The 18,205-nt window shown below is 40.6% G+C and overlaps 1 protein-coding gene across 4 annotated transcripts in view; it reads right to left on the reverse strand.

The window, feature by feature from the left end:
• Window positions 1-18,205, reverse strand: part of LOC140196334 (coiled-coil domain-containing protein 150-like) — a 136,517-nt gene that overhangs the window by 108,461 nt on the left and 9,851 nt on the right. For all 4 annotated transcript variants that reach the window (XM_072255349.1, XM_072255353.1, XM_072255350.1 and 1 more), the window contains 7 exons: window positions 17,263-17,432; window positions 12,149-12,217; window positions 10,137-10,253; window positions 8,050-8,179; window positions 4,311-4,354; window positions 4,137-4,229; window positions 3,899-4,006 (listed from right to left, as the gene is read on the reverse strand). In XM_072255349.1, coding sequence (XP_072111450.1) covers window positions 3,899-4,006; window positions 4,137-4,229; window positions 4,311-4,354; window positions 8,050-8,179; window positions 10,137-10,253; window positions 12,149-12,217; window positions 17,263-17,432 — 731 coding nt within the window. The remainder of the gene's footprint in view (window positions 1-3,898; window positions 4,007-4,136; window positions 4,230-4,310; window positions 4,355-8,049; window positions 8,180-10,136; window positions 10,254-12,148; window positions 12,218-17,262; window positions 17,433-18,205) is intronic.

An 18,205-nucleotide genomic window follows, 5' to 3' on the forward strand; every position in this document is an offset into this window, starting at 1 on the left:
GCACCCCCATTCAGTATGATCATGGCTGATCATCCAACTCAGAACCCTGTACCTGCCTTCTCTCCATACCCCCTGATCCCTTTAGCCACAAGGGCCATATCTAACTCCCTCTGAAATATAGCCAATGAACTGGCCTCAACTGTTTCCTGTGGCAGAGAATTCCACAGATTCACCACTCTCTGTGTGAAGAAGTTTTTCCTCATCTTGGTCCTAAAAGGCTTTCCCTTTATCCTCAAACTGTGACCCCTCGTTCTGGACTTCCTCAACATCGGGAACAATCTTCTTACATCTAGCCTGTCCAATCCCTTCAGAATTTTATACGTTTCAATAAGATCCCCCCTCAATCTTCTAAATTCCAGAGAGTATAAGCCTAGTTGATCCAGTCTTTCATCATATGAAAGTCTTGCCATCCCAGGAATCAATCTGGTGAACCTTCTCTGTACTCCCTCTCTGGCAAGAATGTCTTTCCTCAGATTAGAGGACCAAAACTGCACACAATACTCCAGGTGTGGTCTCACCAAGGCCTTGTACAACTGCAGTAGTACCTCCCTGCTCCTGTACTCGAATCCTCTTGCTATGAATACCAGCATACCATTCGCCTTTTTCACCGCCTGCTGTACCTGCATGCCCACTTTCAATGACTGGTGTACAATGACACCCGGGTCTCGTTGCACCTCCCCTTTTCCTAATCGGCCACCATTCAGATAATAATGTTTTCCTGTCCTTACCACCAAAGTGGATAACCTCACATTTATCCACATTAAATTGCATCTGCCATGAATTTGCCAACTCACCTAACCTATCCAAGTCACCCTGCATCCTCTTAGCATCCTCCTCACAGCTAACACTGCCGCCTAGCTTCGTGTCATCCGCAAACTTGGAGATGCTGCATTTAATTCCCTTGTCTAAGTCATTAATATATATTGTAAACAACTGGGGTCCCAGCACTGAGCCTTGTGGTACCCCACTAGTCACTGCCTGCCATTCTGATAAGGTCCCGTTTATTCCCACTCTTTGCTTCCTGTCTGCCAACCAATTCTCTATCCACATCAATACCATACCCCCAATACCGTGTGCTTTAAGTTTGCACACTAATCTCCTGTGTGGGACCTTGTCAAAAGCCTTTTGAAAATCCAAATATACCACATCCACTGGTTCTCCCCTATCCACTCTACTAGTTACATCCTCAAAAAATTCTATGAGATTCGTCAGACATGATTTTCCTTTCACAAATCCATGCTGACTTTGTCCGATGATTTCACCGCTTTCCAAATGTGCTGTTATCACATCTTTGATAACTGACTCTAGCATTTTCCTCACCACTGATGTCAGGTTTACTGGTCTATAATTCCCCGGTTTCTCTCTCCCTCTTTTTTTAAAAAGCGGGGTTACATTAGCCACCCTCTAATCCTCAGGAACTAATCCAGAATCTAAAGAGTTTTGAAAAATCATCACTAATGCATCCACTATTTCTTAGGCTACTTCCTTAAGCACTCTGGGAGATCCTGCCTTTTGTGGTCAACAAAATGAAAGTGCTCAACTTCCCCTTCCCCACCTTCTTATTCTGGCTTCTAACCCCCTTACTTTTCTGTCCTGATGAAGGGTCTTGGCCTGAAACATGAACTGTTTATACCCCTCCGTAGATGCTGCCTGACATGGCAAGTTCTTCCAGTATTTTGTGTGTTGCTCAAATGTTCCATCAAATGTACAAGTTTCTATGCTATTGTAAATACTCTTAAACTCCTGTACTTCTTCCCCTTCCTTAAAACTCAAATGACTAAAAAGAACATAAGAACAAAAGAAACCTGGATGATATTCATTAAACCCAATCTATATTATATACATATACCTCTTGTACCTTATAAAGTGGCCACTGAGTGTATGATCATGATCTTCTGCTGCTGTAGCCCATCCACTTCAAGGTTCAATAAGTTGTACGTTCAGAGATGCTCTTCCGTGCACCACTATTATAACACATGGTTATTTGAGGTACTGTCACCTTTCTGACAGCCTGAACCAGTTTGGCCATTCTCTTCTGACTGCTCTCAATAACAAGTTTCTTCTGCCCTCAGAACTGCCACTCACTGGATCTTTTTTTGTTTTCGCACCATTCTCTGTAAACTCTAGAGCGGGGGGGGGGGGGAGGGTCCCCAACCTTTTTTGCTCTGTGGACTAGTTTAATGTTGACAATATTCTTGCGGACCGGCCGACCCGGTGGGGGGGGGGGGAGGGGGGTGGAGGTAGAGTAGCAGTCAAGTTCGTTGTGTTTACCCCGAGAAAGACTACAATGAACATGAAGCCTTGCGCGGGCACCAGTGCGCATGCGCAACCTGAGTACACGTGCGCCTGCCGATTTTTTTCCCTGCAAATAGTTTTTGGCGATTCTGTTCGGGAGGGTGTTAATCACGACCGGAATATAGGTGATAAGTGGCTAATACACTCAATTTCGTTTCTAAGAGGGGTTATCGAACAAATTTAATATTAAACACACAGCGCATATTTTCCTCGCATGAATATAGTGATAAGTCAATTACCAGGGGAGGACAGGGGAGCTTGAAGTAAGCGTTGAATGAACTTCCAGTAGAAGTGGCAGAGGCAGGTTCGATATTATCATTTAAAGAAAATTTGGACAGGTGTATGGACAGGAAAGGAATGGAGGGTTATGGGCTGAGTGCAGGTCAGTGGGACTAGGTGAGAGTAGCATTCGGCACGGACTAGAAGGGCAGAGATGGCCTCTTTCCGTGCTGTAATTGTTATATGGTTATATAAGTCAATAGCATCATAACATTTCAAGTAACGTTTGGATATTAAACACACAGCGCATATTTTCCCCGTATGAACATATAAAATCATTGCAACACATCAATATCGCCGAATCAGTGGGAGCCCTGGGCTTGTTTCCCTGCAACAACACGGTCCCGTCGAGAGGTGATGGGAGACAGCGATACTCGAAGGGGGTCCCTTATGTCCAGTCTATTCCACAATTTAGTTTTCATTGCATTCATTGCAGAAAACTCCGCTTCGCAGAAATATGTTGGAAGCAACGTTTTCGGTGCTTTCGTGGCCATCTCAGGAAATTCAGCCTTGACTTTGATCCAGAATACCGGCAGAGATGTTATGTCAAACATACTTTTCAGCCTGCCGTCATTTGCAAGCTCGAGGAGTTGATCTCCTTCCCGCGCTGACATGGATGACACGTGGATAATGACCTCACATGCGTAATGGCGCAACAGTGGCCGTGACAAGGAATGAGGAAAGGTGCAGCTGACTCATATGGCCAAATCATATCGTTTCCTCACGGCCCGGTAGCACATGCTTTGTGGCCTGGTACCAGTCCGCAGCCCGGTGGTTGGGGACCGCTGCTCTAGAGAATGTTGTGCATGAAAATCCCAGGAGATCAGCAGTTTCTGAGATACTTAAACAACCAACAATCATACCATAGTCAAAGTCACTAAGATCACATTTCTTCCTCATTCTGATGTTTGTTCTGATCACCAAATGAATCTCTTGACCATGTCTGCATGCTTTTCTGCATTGAGTTGCTGTCACATGATTGGCTAATTACTGTAGATTTTTACATTAACATGTCAGCATGTGGGTGCACCTAATAAAGTGGTCACTGAATGGATATTGCTGTTAAGTTTTGTCTTCTATGCCTAAATTATTGTAAAAAGTTATTATAAGGTGTCTTATCACATTATGAAAACTTGTATACCCTACTTTTACTGGAAATACATTTATCTATATAACTGTTCACCTCCAAGAATTTTTATTTAATTGTACTTCTCAAATTTCAAATTAAAATATTTCTCATAATATACGAACAAATTTAAAGAAAAAAGTCAGCATAGAGGAGTAATGATTCAACAGTAAAATCTCTGCTTCTACAGTCTCTAACCTTTAAAGATGATTGATGCTCTCTTAAAAGTTTAGCATTCTCCACAGATAAACAGCGCAAAGTGCCACTCAGTTCAGTACACTGTGCATCTAGCTGGTCATTTAAAGCCTGTGATAATAAACATAAAATGCTATTACACACCAATTCATATCAATTGTACTTAATGTGTTTAAACATACCAGGTAGAAAACACAGATGTGGAAAACAAAAGTATTTCCTTTGTGAAAGCCATTCTAACCTGTAATTTCTGTACTACATCCTTCAGTGATGCAATCTCACTTTGAAGATTGACATTCTCTTCCTGTTGGTTCTTTAACATCAGTTGCATTTTCTGAAGAGATACATGTAAATCAGAATAGTTCTGACTGAGACAACGTTACAGAAGAATGCATAATGTTTTTTGAAAACTTACCTTGCCTTCATCTGTCAACTGGGAAATAATGGATTCTTTAGCATCTAGAAATTAATAGAGAAAGACTATACTACACAAAGAAATATTAAAAGATTGATATTTTGACTGAGCAATTTAAGAACAACACGACCATAACTAGTCATTTTTGAAAATTCACACACTAAGACACTGCTTACTTAAAATGGCACAGCGTTTGGGAAGCAATCCAAAAATATTTGCATCTCATTGTTGACATAGAACATAGAACATAGAAATTTACAGCATTTTACAGGCCCTTCGGCCCACAATGTTGTGCCAACTATGTAACCTACTCCAAAGACAGCCTAGAATTTACCTAGCACATAGCCCTCTATTTTCCTAAGCTCTATGTACCTAAGAGACCCTATCGTATCCGCTTCCACCACTGCCGCTGGCAGTGCATTCCACGCACCCACCACTCTCTGCGTGAAAAACTTACCCCTGACATCCCCTAGGTACCTATTTCCAAGCACCTTAAAACTATGCCTCCTCACGTTAGCCATTTCAGCCCTGGGAAAAAGCCTCTGGCTATCCACATGATCAATGCCCCTCATCATCTTATATACCTCTATCAGGTCACCTCTCATTCCTCCATTGCTCCAAGGAGAAAAGGACAAGTTCACTCAACCTATTCTCATAAGGTAAACCCTCCAATCCAGGCAACATCCTTGTAAATCTCCTCTGCACTCTCTCTATAGTATCCACATCCTTCCTGTAGTGAGGTGACCAGAACCGAACACAATACTTCAAGTGGAGGCTCACCAAGGTCTTATATAGCCATAACATTATCTCATTGCTCTTGAACTCAATCCCATCACTTATCCCAATCCCAACACACCATACGCCTTAACAACACTGTCAACCTGCGCAGCACCTTTGAGTGTCCATCAACCCCAAGATCTCTCAGATCCTCCACATTGCCAAGAGTCTTACCATTTATATTATATTCTGTCTTCAAATTTGACCTGCTGAAATGAACCACTTCACACTTATCTGGGTTGAAGTGCATCTGCCACTGGGTTGAAGCCCAGTTCTGCAACCTATCAATGTCCCACTGTAACCTCTGACAAACCTCCAGACTATCCACAACACCCCCAACCTTTGTGTCATCAGCAAACCACCCTTCAACTTCTTCATCCAGGTCATTTATAAAAATCTAAAAGAAGAAATTTAACCAAAGTCATTCTGGCAGCTCTGCTTAGGATGGGTAGGACATCCAAAATTCACCTCTTGATTGCTATTGGACTAGAAAGAATTCTAATTGGATTCAGATGACAATTGCATCTTCAGCATGTTGTTCTTACAATATGGTACCATACATGATATTGTCACTACTGTCACCCATATCTACAGTAATCATAAATGGAATTTACGTGCAGTACACAAAAATCCTAAGATGTTTGCAAGATGAAGGTTTTGGTGAATAAGGTTAGGTTTAATGGATATCATTTAGATTTATATTCTAATTATTTAACTGAGCTTTCAGGAGAAAAAGGAAGTCATAGGGGTAAAATATGTTACAGTCCAAACCTGTTTAAATAATGCATTTAACGTACTGAAGTCCTCTAAAACAGTTTGCAGAAAGACACTCCAGCCGAGGAGCATGAATGCTGATAACACAGATGTGATGCATTTTCATTAATATAAGGCACAAAGGAAATCGTGCCTTCTGAACGAAAGAGAGAGGAAGGAGAGAGGAAGAAAAAAGAGAGAGGAAGGTGGGGAAGGAGAGAAAGGGGGGAGGAGAGAGAGAGAAGGGAAGGAGAGAGAGAGGTGGGAAGGAGAGGTGGGGAGGAGAGAAAGAGGGGAAGGAGGGGCGAGGAGAAATAGAGGGGGAGGAGAGAGAGGGGGAGGAGGGGGGGAAGGAGGGGGGGAAGGAGGGGGGAGGAGGGGGAGGGGGGGGAGGAGGGGGAGGAGGGGGAGGAGGGGGAGGAGGGGGAGGAGGGGGAGGAGGGGGAGGAGGGGGAGAGGAGGGGGTGGAAGGAGGGGGTGGAAGGAGGGGGTGGAAGGAGGGGGTGGAAGGAGGGGGGAAGGAGAGAGAAAGGGGAAAGGAGAGAAAAAGGGGAAGGAGAGAAAAAGGGGAAGGAGAGAAAAAGGGGAAGGAGAGAAAAAGGGGAAGGAGAGAAAAAGGGGAAGGAGAGAAAAAGGGGAAGGAGAGAAAAAGGGGAAGGAGAGAGGAAGGAGAGAGAGAGGGGAAAGAGAGAGGGAGGGGGGAAAGGGAGAGAGAGAGAGGGGATGGAGGGAGTGAGGGGAAGGAGTGAGAGGGAAGGAGAGAGGGGGGGGAAGGGGAGAGAGAGGAGGAAGGAGAGGGGGGGAGGAGAGAGAGAGGGGGGAGGAGAGAGAGGGGGGAGGAGAGAGAGAGGGGGGAGGAGAGAGAGAGGGGGGAGGAGAGAGAGAGGGGGAGGAGAGAGAGAGGGGGAGGAGAGAGAGAGGGGGGAGGAGAGAGAGAGGGGGAGGAGAGAGAGAGGGGGGAGGAGAGAGAGAGGGGGAAGGAGAGAGAGAGAGGGGGAAGGAGAGAGAGAGAGGGGGAAGGAGAGAGAGAGGGGGAAGGAGGGAGAGAGGGGGAAGGAGGGAGAGAGGGGGAAGGAGGGAGAGGGGGGAGTGGAAGGAGGGAGAGGGGGGAGTGGAAGGAGGGAGAGGGGGAGAGGAAGGAGGGAGAGGGGGAGAGGAAGGAGGGAGAGGGGGAGAGGAAGGAGGGAGAGGGGGAGAGGAAGGAGGGAGAGAGGGGGAGGAAGGAGGGAGAGAGGGGGAGGAGGGAGAGAGGGGAAGGAGGGAGAGAGAGGAAGGAGGGAGAGAGAGGAAGGAGGGAGAGAGAGGAAGGAGGGAGAGAGAGGAAGGAGGGAGAGAGAGGAATGAGGGAGAGAGAGAGGGAAAGAGAGAGAGAGCAGGAGGGAGGGAAGGAGAGGGTAGAGAGAGATAGAGATTATCTGCCAATAATCAACAGAAACAAACCGAATAAAAGTGTAGTGGCCCTCTTCCACTGCTACTTGACCTACTTGATTATTTTTTTCTCAGTTTTGTCGAAGGTTCCCTGGCCTGAAACATTAAATGGTCCATCTTACCTCAGAAGGAACAAAAGGTTGTTTGAGTGTGCTTTGCTGATTATAAGAAAAATATGAATATAATTTTTTGATTTTAGTCTTTCTGATTTAAACAATTGACAACATTTTTTTCTGTTTTCTCACATCCAAATGATTATGATTGGTATTTTTCACATCAGTTTGTTCTTTGTGTAGGCAGGTGAAAAGTCCTGCCTGCAGTTCTTCTACCAAGAGAGTAAATATGAAAAACCAGTTCTGTACAAATCCAAGATTTATAACTAGAATATTCATCTTTACTTGTTATTTTGTTTGGAATGGGACTGTCCCTGAGAAACGCTGTCTTATTCTGCCCTGCAGAGCTGATGTATGGTTAGAATGACAATAAAGTTTTTTGAATCTTTTGAATCTTGAATCTTGAATCTTGAATCTTGAATCTTAAAACTATATTTGCCTCAGTAGTGGGACTAATCTAAGGTTCATTTTCTCAAAAAAAACTAGAAACATGCTATTTGAAGAAGTTAAACATTTTGCATGTTCATGGCATTCTAAAGTATGTTACAACCTATGGAAAATACTTTTAAATTCCAGTTACTGTTATATAGTCAGACATGCAATCAATTTACATGACGCAACAATGGCATGAACTATGACTCTAAAAATACAACATCAGTTCTCAATACCTGATTCTGCTTTTAGCTGCTTTTGAATTTTCTCCAAATCATTTGTTTTCTGCTTTTCTTGTTGCAATTTCTTCTGAGCCAGCTCCTCGTCATTTCTAAGTGCAAGGCTGTCCTGTTGCAGCAACTTGACCTAAGTGAGGATGAACTAAAATCAACAACCATATATCTCACACATATTAGAAAACTGAACAAAGTCTTTGGCTTCCCTAGCTACGTAGTAATCTTGAACAGTCAGTTGTAGAACCTATTTAATCTTTGTAAGAAAAACAATAAAAATCAAATGAGTGCTACGATACACAGTTGATCCCCTCCTTTCAGATTCCTGCCCAGGCAGCAAATTTGAATGGCAATTCCAAAGGCACTGCAGCTGTAGAAGGCACTGTGAATGTAAGCTATGGTGACTATGGAGAAAAGTGGGTATGCAAAATCAGATTGCTCCTGAAAACAGGCACAGAGATTTTAACAACTGCTCAGGCACTAATCGATGTTCTGCAACACATGACCAGGAAGACACTGAAAAATGACAGCGCAAAAGAGAATGGCTTTTCAGTTTTCCACATCTGGACAGGTGATCTCATTTAAGAAGGTGCAAAATAAAACAGGAGCACGGTATCCACTAGGGACCAGAAAGTCTGAGAGAAATATAGAACATAAAGATTGTGAGCAGATGGAATTCACAGTCAATGTTTGGAATCAAAGTCTAATCAAATGGGTATGTTGCAGAAATAAGTACAATGGCCTCACGTGCATTTTCTAAAGTTCATATACATTTTAATACATCTCAACATCAGAATCACCAAATGCACAAGTCTCAAACTCTGCATACTTTACCAACAACTTGATCCGCTACTTTCTTAATTTTTTCCCCCATCTATTTCTACCTATAGCCTACCTAGCCTCTATCTCCCCACTCAACCCTTTCCCTTCATCCCTCCTTGGTCCAACTATCACCTACCAGCCATCTTACTCCCATTCTTCTCCACTCTTTTAGAAAATACCTTCCCTCCCCAGTCTCAGGCCTGATGCAGGGTCTCAAAAATTCCTCTTCCCCAACAGATGCTACTCATGCTGCTGAGTTCCTCCAGTAATTTATTTTTGCCTCAGATTCCAGCACCTGCAGTCTCTATAATGGTATGAATAAGTGGCTTGCTAGGCCATTCAGGAGATTTAAGAGTCAACTATATGGACTGTTGAATTTTACATATTGTATTGGTCTGATTGGATAAGAATGGCAGGTTTTAGCTTCTATAGTGATCAAATGCGGGTTTTAACAACAATTGAGAATTTTGTGGTCTTCTTTATGATGATGAGTTGTTCTTTTTCCAATTTCTTGATTATTAACTGATTTTGAATTCCACATCTATCATGTATTATTATCCTAGTGGTTAAACTGCTAGTCACAATTAGAGGTACTGCCTGGATGCCATGAATATTATAAATGAATAGATACCAGCTAAGCAAATAGGTAGTGGTATGCCTTTCCACTGTAGTACATTTTCAGAATTGACATATGGCAACTGCAAAATGACTTGTATACAGTCAATGGCATGGAGGAGTGTGTAATCTTCGTGAAACTGCACTTGTTCTCCCAACTGCTCTTTCACAAGAGAGGGAAATAGAGTGAGCTCTCATAAAATAAAAAATTCTGTGGCCTCCCTTATGCAACAGTAAATTGGGAAGACTAAGATTTGGAATAATCTCAGTTCCAGCCTGAAAGGAACTACTAACAAAAATATATTGCCATTGTCAACTTGACAGCATTGGCAAACCAGTCTTTACCATACAGTTGTAAATTTCATTTTGAATGCTTGTATTGAAGCACAAGTGCTAAGTTATGTGGTAAATGCAATATAACAAAATGGGCTCTACATGGCTTTTAAAAAAGCAAGAGGTGGAGGGCTGTTAGTGACCAGTTTTAGTAAGTATCTTAAGATTTGACATAGAATTTTCAACGTAACCTTTGTTACTTTAAGTCCCAGAGGTGAAATAACATAGTAATTTATGAAATACAAATACAAAACCAAAAACTGAATAAAACAAAAATAGATTTTATCAACAGGTCTTCAAACAAGGAGCAAATTCTGCACCTGCTTTCTTTCAACTTCCACTACTTTATCCAGCTCCTGCACACGTTGTAACAGATGAACATGGGATTCTTCCAGAGTCTTTCGGAGATTTATTTCCTGGTCCAGATTTTGCATCACCTGAAAAATGGTATATAAATATTATCAAATAGGTAACACAATTTAAATTATTACTGTTTATCTCAGGGTTCATATAAAATCAAGAGATAAACTGTAACATTATCCAGTGGCAAAGTGGGTCATCCTTGTTCCAAGATTGATGAAATATTGAAATATTTTAATATTTTATTTAAAAGTTCTTTTTTCATAATAAAAATTGGCAACAATAATGTTATTCAAAAGCACAAGAATAAGGTTAGCGTAATCAAAGTATACAAGAGGTTCTGAAGCAATTAGCATCATCTTCAATAATCCCTTAAAAAAAGCACAATTTCCATATCAGGAACCAGAATGCTGCATCCCTTACCAGACCTTTACAAGGCCTGATAGAAACGTCAAACACAACAGAGTGGCACAGCTAATCGAGCTGCTGCTTGGGTACTATTAGTGTGGAGTTTGCCTGTGCTCTATGGAGCCAGTGGGGTGTTTTCTCTGATTTCTTCTCACATCCGAAGACATACAGTTGGCAGGTTAATTGGCAATTGTAAATTGCCCTTAAGTGAATGCATTCTGGAGCAGCTGTTAAAAATGTAGGCAGAATTGAAACTGGGATTAATGTAGGATTAATCAGAATGAGTAATTGATGTGGACTTAATGGGCCAAATAACTTGTTTATGTCCCTGCAGCCAGCCCTGGCCAAGTAAGGAGATTTAGAATTAATGAAACTTACAAAAAAAAATTACAAGTGGATAAATGGAATTTCAGGATTCAGTAGCATTATTCAAATCAAGGTAGTGCATCCAGTGCACACACGTAACACCTTCACATTCAGCTAACTAGAATATTCCTCATGGCTCCATAAAAATACAGTAGTTAACAGCAATCCAGTGGTGTTCCCATCTTTCTTTACTGGGAAATTCAACCTTGGGTTCATGAAACAACCAGACTAATCACAGAGAACTCTTTTCTCATGAGTAGTAGTCTTAAAAAGTGAACTCGGCCTTTTCTCCTTGGAGCGACGGAGGATGAGAGGTGACCTGATAGAGGTGTTTAAGATAATGAGAGGCATTGATCGTGTGGGTAGTCAGAGGCTTCTTCCCAGGGCTGAAATGGCCAGCACGAGAGGGCACAGTTTTAAGGTGCTTGGAAGTAGGTACAGAGGAGATGTCAGGGATAAGTTGTTATTTTTTTTTTTTTTTTTTTTTTTTTTTTACGCAGAGAGTGGTGAGTACATGGAATGGGCTGCTGGCGACGGTGGTGGAGCTGGATATGATAGGGTCTTTTAAGAAACTCCTGGATAGCTACATGGAGCTTAGAAAGATACAGGGCTATGGGTAACCCTAGGTAATTTCTTAGGTAAGGACATGTTCGGCACAGCTTTGTGGGCCAAAGGGCCTGTACTGTGCTGTATGTTTTCTATGTGTCTATATATTGCTGAGGCTAGTGTTACTGAAGCCAATAGCTTATTACATTCACACCACCAGCTTTGCATCCATTTTCAATGAAAGTTCAAAATTGACTCTTAATTTTATTGCAGATCACTGTAATACAAGATGGATGGGGAAGATAAAATACCTTCTGTATGTACAGTTCCTATCAATGTCAATTATAATTGAGTGATAAAAACAAAATGCTCAGAGAGAAATTCAGCAAATCAAACAGCAGTTGTGGTGAGAGAAACAGAGTAAGATTAAGATTAAGGACCTTTTGGACCTGCTGAGTATTTACAGAATTTTCTGTTTCTGTTTTTGTTTTAGGGTCGCAGGTTCCACAGATTTTTTTAATCCAATTACTACACAATACAGAGTTAATTTAAGTTGCAAAGTATATCCTTATTACTTTATAGCTTTATTATATCATCATAATTAATGAAACAGACAAGGATTGCATTACTTTGATGGGTTTTGTGACCTAACCTCTTGCAGTTTTTGGCTCATTCTGGTATTTGTTGCTTTAAGTTCTTCTGCCGCCATTGCCACATTTGTCTAGAATAAAGAAAACATGCCATGATCAAATACTGAAACGAACATTCTGCCTGCTTTGCTTGAATCTCTAAGAAGTTTATGTATGTTCAAATCCATGTATCATTAAATATACATCGTCTACAGGGGGTGGAGAAATGGGCCCTGATGGAGCTTTAAATGTACATTAAGATTTTGTTTACAACCATAGACAAAAAAATTTATAAAAGGCTACAAAACATTAAGGTATATTAAAATAATTGTGTTTATCTTTGGCTTCTTCTTCAGCTAACTCATCTTCCACTTTTATTAATATATTTTTTGTACATTTAAAACTTTTTACTTCTATATTAAATTATTTTTACCTTTACAATTCATGTACCTGAAACAGCATGTTCACTTTGTTTGCCTATCTTCTGAGCTGATATTAAACATGAGAACGACTAGACTAATAACAACACAGGAAAATAGGTCTACTGATAGGTCACTAAACACCACCCCACCTCACTTCCACCACCATCTCCCAAACCTGTCCTAGCATTAAATATGATCATGGCTGATTTGGTGCAGGCCTCAAATCCTCTTCTATGCCAGTTCCCTATAACCTTCAACTCCCTGATATTTCAAAATATGTCTATTTCCTCTCAATATACCTGCAGTTGTCCAGTCTCCGCATTCGTCTAAGAAAGAGGATTACATTCTGCAAGAGGAAGCTCCTACCAAATGCAGTTTTAAATGGCTGCCCTCTAACCTTGTCACAATATCCCCTTATACAAGATTCCTCAAACAATGGAAACTTCCCAATATCTACTCTGTCATGTCACCACATGATGTTATATCTTTCAATAAGATCACCTGTCTCTATTATTAATCTTTTTCTTAAACTCTATATGATAGGAGAACACTCAGATGAGGAATCATCTTTGTATTCCCTCAAAATGGTTGAATTTTGGAATTTTCCTACATTGAATACAGCATATTTAAATGTGTTTCTATTATTACTTGCTATCCCTGTCCTTATACGTGGCAGGAGGTTGCCAGATTGAGAATACGAACACCAGAGGAAACAGTCTCAGAGAGAGGGACCTCCCTTTAAGTACAAATGAGGAGGAATTTCTTTAGCCAGGGGATAGTGAATCTGTGGAATTCATTGCCACAGAGGGATGTGAAGGCCAAGTCATTGGGTATATTTAAAGTGGAGGTTGATAGGTTCCTGATTAGTCAGGGCATCAAAGGCAGGAGAATGGAGTTGAGAGGGGTTTATAAATCAGCCATGATGGAATGGCAAAGTGGTTCGATGGGCTGAATGGCCTAATTCTGCCTCTTATGTCTGACAGTCTTATGTTTTCTTAGTCCCCATGCACCAGTAGTGGAGGGAATAAATGTTTGGAGCATGAATAGTGCATCAATCAAGTGGACTATTTTGCCTTGATTATGATGAGCTTGTACTCCAAAAGAAATTGAACAGTTTTCGATCACACAGCTAACCTGTGGTTTTTCAGTGGTAGAAAGGACCTGAGAAATCAGATTAGTCAGAAGACAGAACACCAATGCCTTGGATTGCTCTCTGAAGATTTATGTAATTGGTCCAGTCATATTTATAGTCAAATGTGACCCCAAAGTGGGACTCAATGATGGTTGGTAAAGGTGTTGATTATCAAAGATAGGTGATTAAACTTATTTCTGCTAGTGCTGGAATTGCAAATGTTAATTGCTATCTATTAACCCATGACTGAATATCATTAAGCTCTAAACGACAGGAATTCTGCAGATGCTGGAAATTCAAGCAACACACATAAAAGTTGCTGGTGAATGCAGCAGGCCAGGCAGCATCTCTAGGAAGAGGCTATTATTAAGCTCTCACTGCATATAGACATTGGCTGTTCCATTTCTCTAAGTAAGAGTGAAGAGAATTGAACAGGATGCGATAATTAGCAAAACATTTCCTGTTCTGACTTTTTTATAGAAGGAAGATCATTAATAAACAATCTGAAGGTGGTTGAGCCTTGGACCTTGCATTGAGAAACTTCTGCCACATATGCCAGGTATTTGATCTGATTGACTTCAAATGGTGACTGGTTGGAATACTTGGGACATCAGAAGGATGCCAAGAGAGATCACTTACTTAGCATTTTTGGAATTCAAAATGTGTAGATTGCCATGAAACAAAAAAATGACCTGGAAGATCATTCATAAGCACATAAAACAAAACTACTTTTCCTGTAAAGGAAAACAAAGGTTTTTTTACAGACAGTACAGACAAAAATATAATAAGAAATTAGAAGGTGGCAGAGGAAATACTGTTCATCTGTCTCAAGGAAAAAGACACACAAAAGCTGCAAGATGTATTAGAGAATCTCATGAGAACAAGGGAATGAAGAAACTAAATATTAAATGAAAGTCATACCAGAGAAGTTGGTGAGCTTCAAAACTGACAAGTCTCAAGGATTTGATGATGTGTACTCCAGAGTTTTGAAAGAGGCAGTGGATGATCTGGTAATCAGCTTCCAAGATTCCACAGGCTGTTGATTTGTTCCAGTGGATTAGAGAATAGTAAATGTGACCCTACTGTTTAAAAAAGCTGGGAGAGAAAAAAGCAGGAACTACCAACATGTTTTCCGAACATCAGAGGAAGGCAAATGGTAGAATATCAGAATCAGGTTTATTATCGTTGGCATGTGATGGGAAATTTGTTAACTTAGTAGCAGCAGCTCAATGCAATACATAATACAGAAGAAAAAAATAATAATAATAAGTCAATTACAGTATACGTACATTGAATAGATTAAAAATCATACAAAGAACAGAAACACCGTATATTAAAAAAAGTGAGGTAGTGTCCAAGGATTCAATGCCCATTTAGGAATCGGATGGCAGAGGGGAAGAAGCTGTTCCTGAATCGCTGAGCGTGTGCCTTCAGGCTTCTGTACCTCCTACCTGATGGTAAAAGTGAGAAAAGGGCATGCCCTGGTTGTTGGAGGTCCTTAATAATGGATGCTGCCTTTCTGTGTCACCGCTCCCTGAAGATGTCCTGGGTACTTTGTAAGCTAGTACCCAAGATAGAATTAACTAGATTTACAACCCTCTGCAGCTTTTTTCGGTCCTGTACTGTAGCCCCCCCCCCCCCCCACCATATCAGACAGCAATGCAGCCTGTCAGAATGCTCTCGAAGGTACATCTATAGAAGTTTTTGAGTGTATTTGTTGACATGCCAAATCTCTTCAAACTCCGAATGAAGTATAGCCACTGTATTGCCTTCTTTATAACTGCATTGATATGTTGGGACCAGGTTAGATCCTCAGAGATCTTGACACCCAGGAACTTGAATTTGCTCACTCTCTCCACATCTGATCCCTCTATGAGGATTGGTATGAGTTCCGTCGTCTTACCCTTCCTGGATTCCACAATCAGCTCTTTCATCTTACTGATGTTGTGCCAGGTTGTTGCTGCGGCACCGTTCCACTAGTTGGCATATCTCACTCCTGTACACCCTCTCATCACCACCTGAGATTCTACCAACAAATTTTCATCGGCAAATTTATATATGGTATTTCAGCTATGCCTAGCCACACAATCAAGTGTATATAGAGAGTAGAACAGTGGGCTAAGCACATACCCCTGAGGTGTGCCAGTGTTGATCGTCAGCGAGGAGGATATGTTATCACCAATCCACACAGATTGTGGTCTTCCAGTTGGGAAGTCGAGGATCCAGTTGCAGAGGGAGGTACAGAGGCCCAGGTTCTGCAACTTCTCAATCAGGATTGTGGGAATGATGGTGTTAAATGCTGAGCTATAGTTGATGAACAGCATCCTGATATCGGTGTTTGTGTTGTCCAGGTGGTCTGAAGCTGTGTGGAGAGCCATTGAGATTGCATCTGTCGTTGACCTATTGTGGCGATAGGCAAACTGCAATGGGTCCAGGTCCTTGCTGAGACAGGAGTTCAGTCTAGTCATGACCATATAAAGGATGTAATAAATTGAGCAGAAGCTTTATGGAGTCATGAAAAGAAAATCATGTTTTACTTAATCTGATGGAGTCTTTTAAGGATGAAACCAGTGGAATAGGTAATGGAGAACCAGACGATGTGATGCATTGATTTCCAGAAAGCTTTTGTAAGGTCCTACACAGGACACTGAAAGACCAGAATGGCCTATTCCATGCTGTATCTCAATAAATGAAAAAAATATCATTATTGGTTCTAATTGTTGCAGGAATACCATGAGAAGAGACTGAGTAGACAAGGGCTATAGTTTGAGTTAAAAAGGATGAAAGGCAATCTCATTAAAACTGACCAAATTCTTAAAGGTCTCAATGGACAAAATGCTGAAAGGATGTTTCCCCTGAGTGAGATATCAAAAACTTGGAATGCATTTTGAAATAAAAAGGGGCACACCATCAGAGAATGGGATAGGAAAAAATTTCTTAACAGAGTAGGGAACATTTGGAACTTAACAATTAGTAGGGAGTAATGTATTTTGTTGCTAGTGTTTGGATGTTTATAAGACATTCAAATGTATTTAAATTGATCAACGATTTTGACAGTTGGTAAACCAGAGGTTTGAATTAGTTATTACAACCAGAAATCTAAATAGATCAAAGCCAGCGTTGTGGACCAAGCTGCTGCACAGATGTCTGCTCAGAAGCAGAAAATGCAAGGATTAAAAGCAAATGGCAGCTGTGTCATGTTACCAAATTTTTCACAGCTATTTTCCTACAAATGGTGTGAGTGATGGAAGTCAATCCTGTGGAAATTTTACTTTACGTTTTGTTTGAATAATGTGTAAAGTACAGCAATACTTTCCAATTTTACTGAAAAATCTCAAAATGACTGTGGCAATAAATTGCTGGTCAAGACCACTTTGAGACTTATGGTGCCAAAGTAACACTTCTTTTAAATGCTGTTGCAAAGAGATATTCCAGCAAAGCTTATTCTATACCTATATGTATAATTGCATTATTTTTTAATCTATAGCTAATTAAATAGATAGATAGATAACTAAAGATTCTTCATAAGGACCCACTAAAGTTGCAATGCTTTATAATCAGGGTATATAAACCGGCTGCTTACCTTAGTTGTTGTGGCTATTTCCAGAGCAGCACTCAGCCTTTCTATTTCTTCCTGAGCTGCTTCTTTTTCTTCACTAACTTCATTCAGCTGCTGTCTGAAATGAATAATTTCCCTCTCTACTTTCTTTACTTCTTGAATATGTTCTTCCTGCATTGCAGATAGCTGGTCCACTGCAACAATGATGAAATGAAGATAGTAATGTATTTAGAATCTTTGTGTTCATTTTTAAATTGCCATCCTGTTAATAGTTACGTAAGACAAAAATTCATCAGCCAATTTTTTACTTGCACAGAGTAGCTGAGACTTGTTATCTGTATGATTCACAGCCATTGTAGTTCATCAGGAATATAATGCAGAATAATGTTTTGATTGGTTCCAACAAATTACCAAAATGGGAGAACTTGTTTTCTGAATTATGAAACATCTGAATGAATGATTGAACTTTGTGAATAGCATTTGCTTTGTTAATTTATATTACTAAATGAAAGATGAAGGACACCCCTAAAATGCAAAGAAATTCATTAAATTTGTCATAATTGCCTTATAGGGCACCATAGGAATCGATGGAATATCACCAAATACTGTGCAATTGTCATCACCACTCAAAATAAGACATTAGCAGCTACATCGTTAGAAAACAAATCAATAAACTGAATATAGTGACTATCAGAGCTTTTGGAATTCTAAATGCTTAGATGGCACTTTTTTTCCAATATTTAGGTATTGAGAAAAATGTATATTTTCTATAGAAAAGTGAGAATAGCAGTAAGCCATTTAGCCACTACAGCTTGTTTTGCCATTCAGTAAATTCATGAATTAACACATTCACACTTTCCCTCATCTCTAACAATGCAAACCTTTAACAAAATTTAAAGTCAATAATTGATTTTGTTATCAACTACCACTTGCAGAAGAGAGTTCAAAACTTTGAGAAGTGTTTCTT

Source organism: Mobula birostris, chromosome 4, assembly GCF_030028105.1.
Source record: "Mobula birostris isolate sMobBir1 chromosome 4, sMobBir1.hap1, whole genome shotgun sequence".
Lineage (NCBI taxonomy): Eukaryota > Metazoa > Chordata > Chondrichthyes > Myliobatiformes > Myliobatidae > Mobula > Mobula birostris.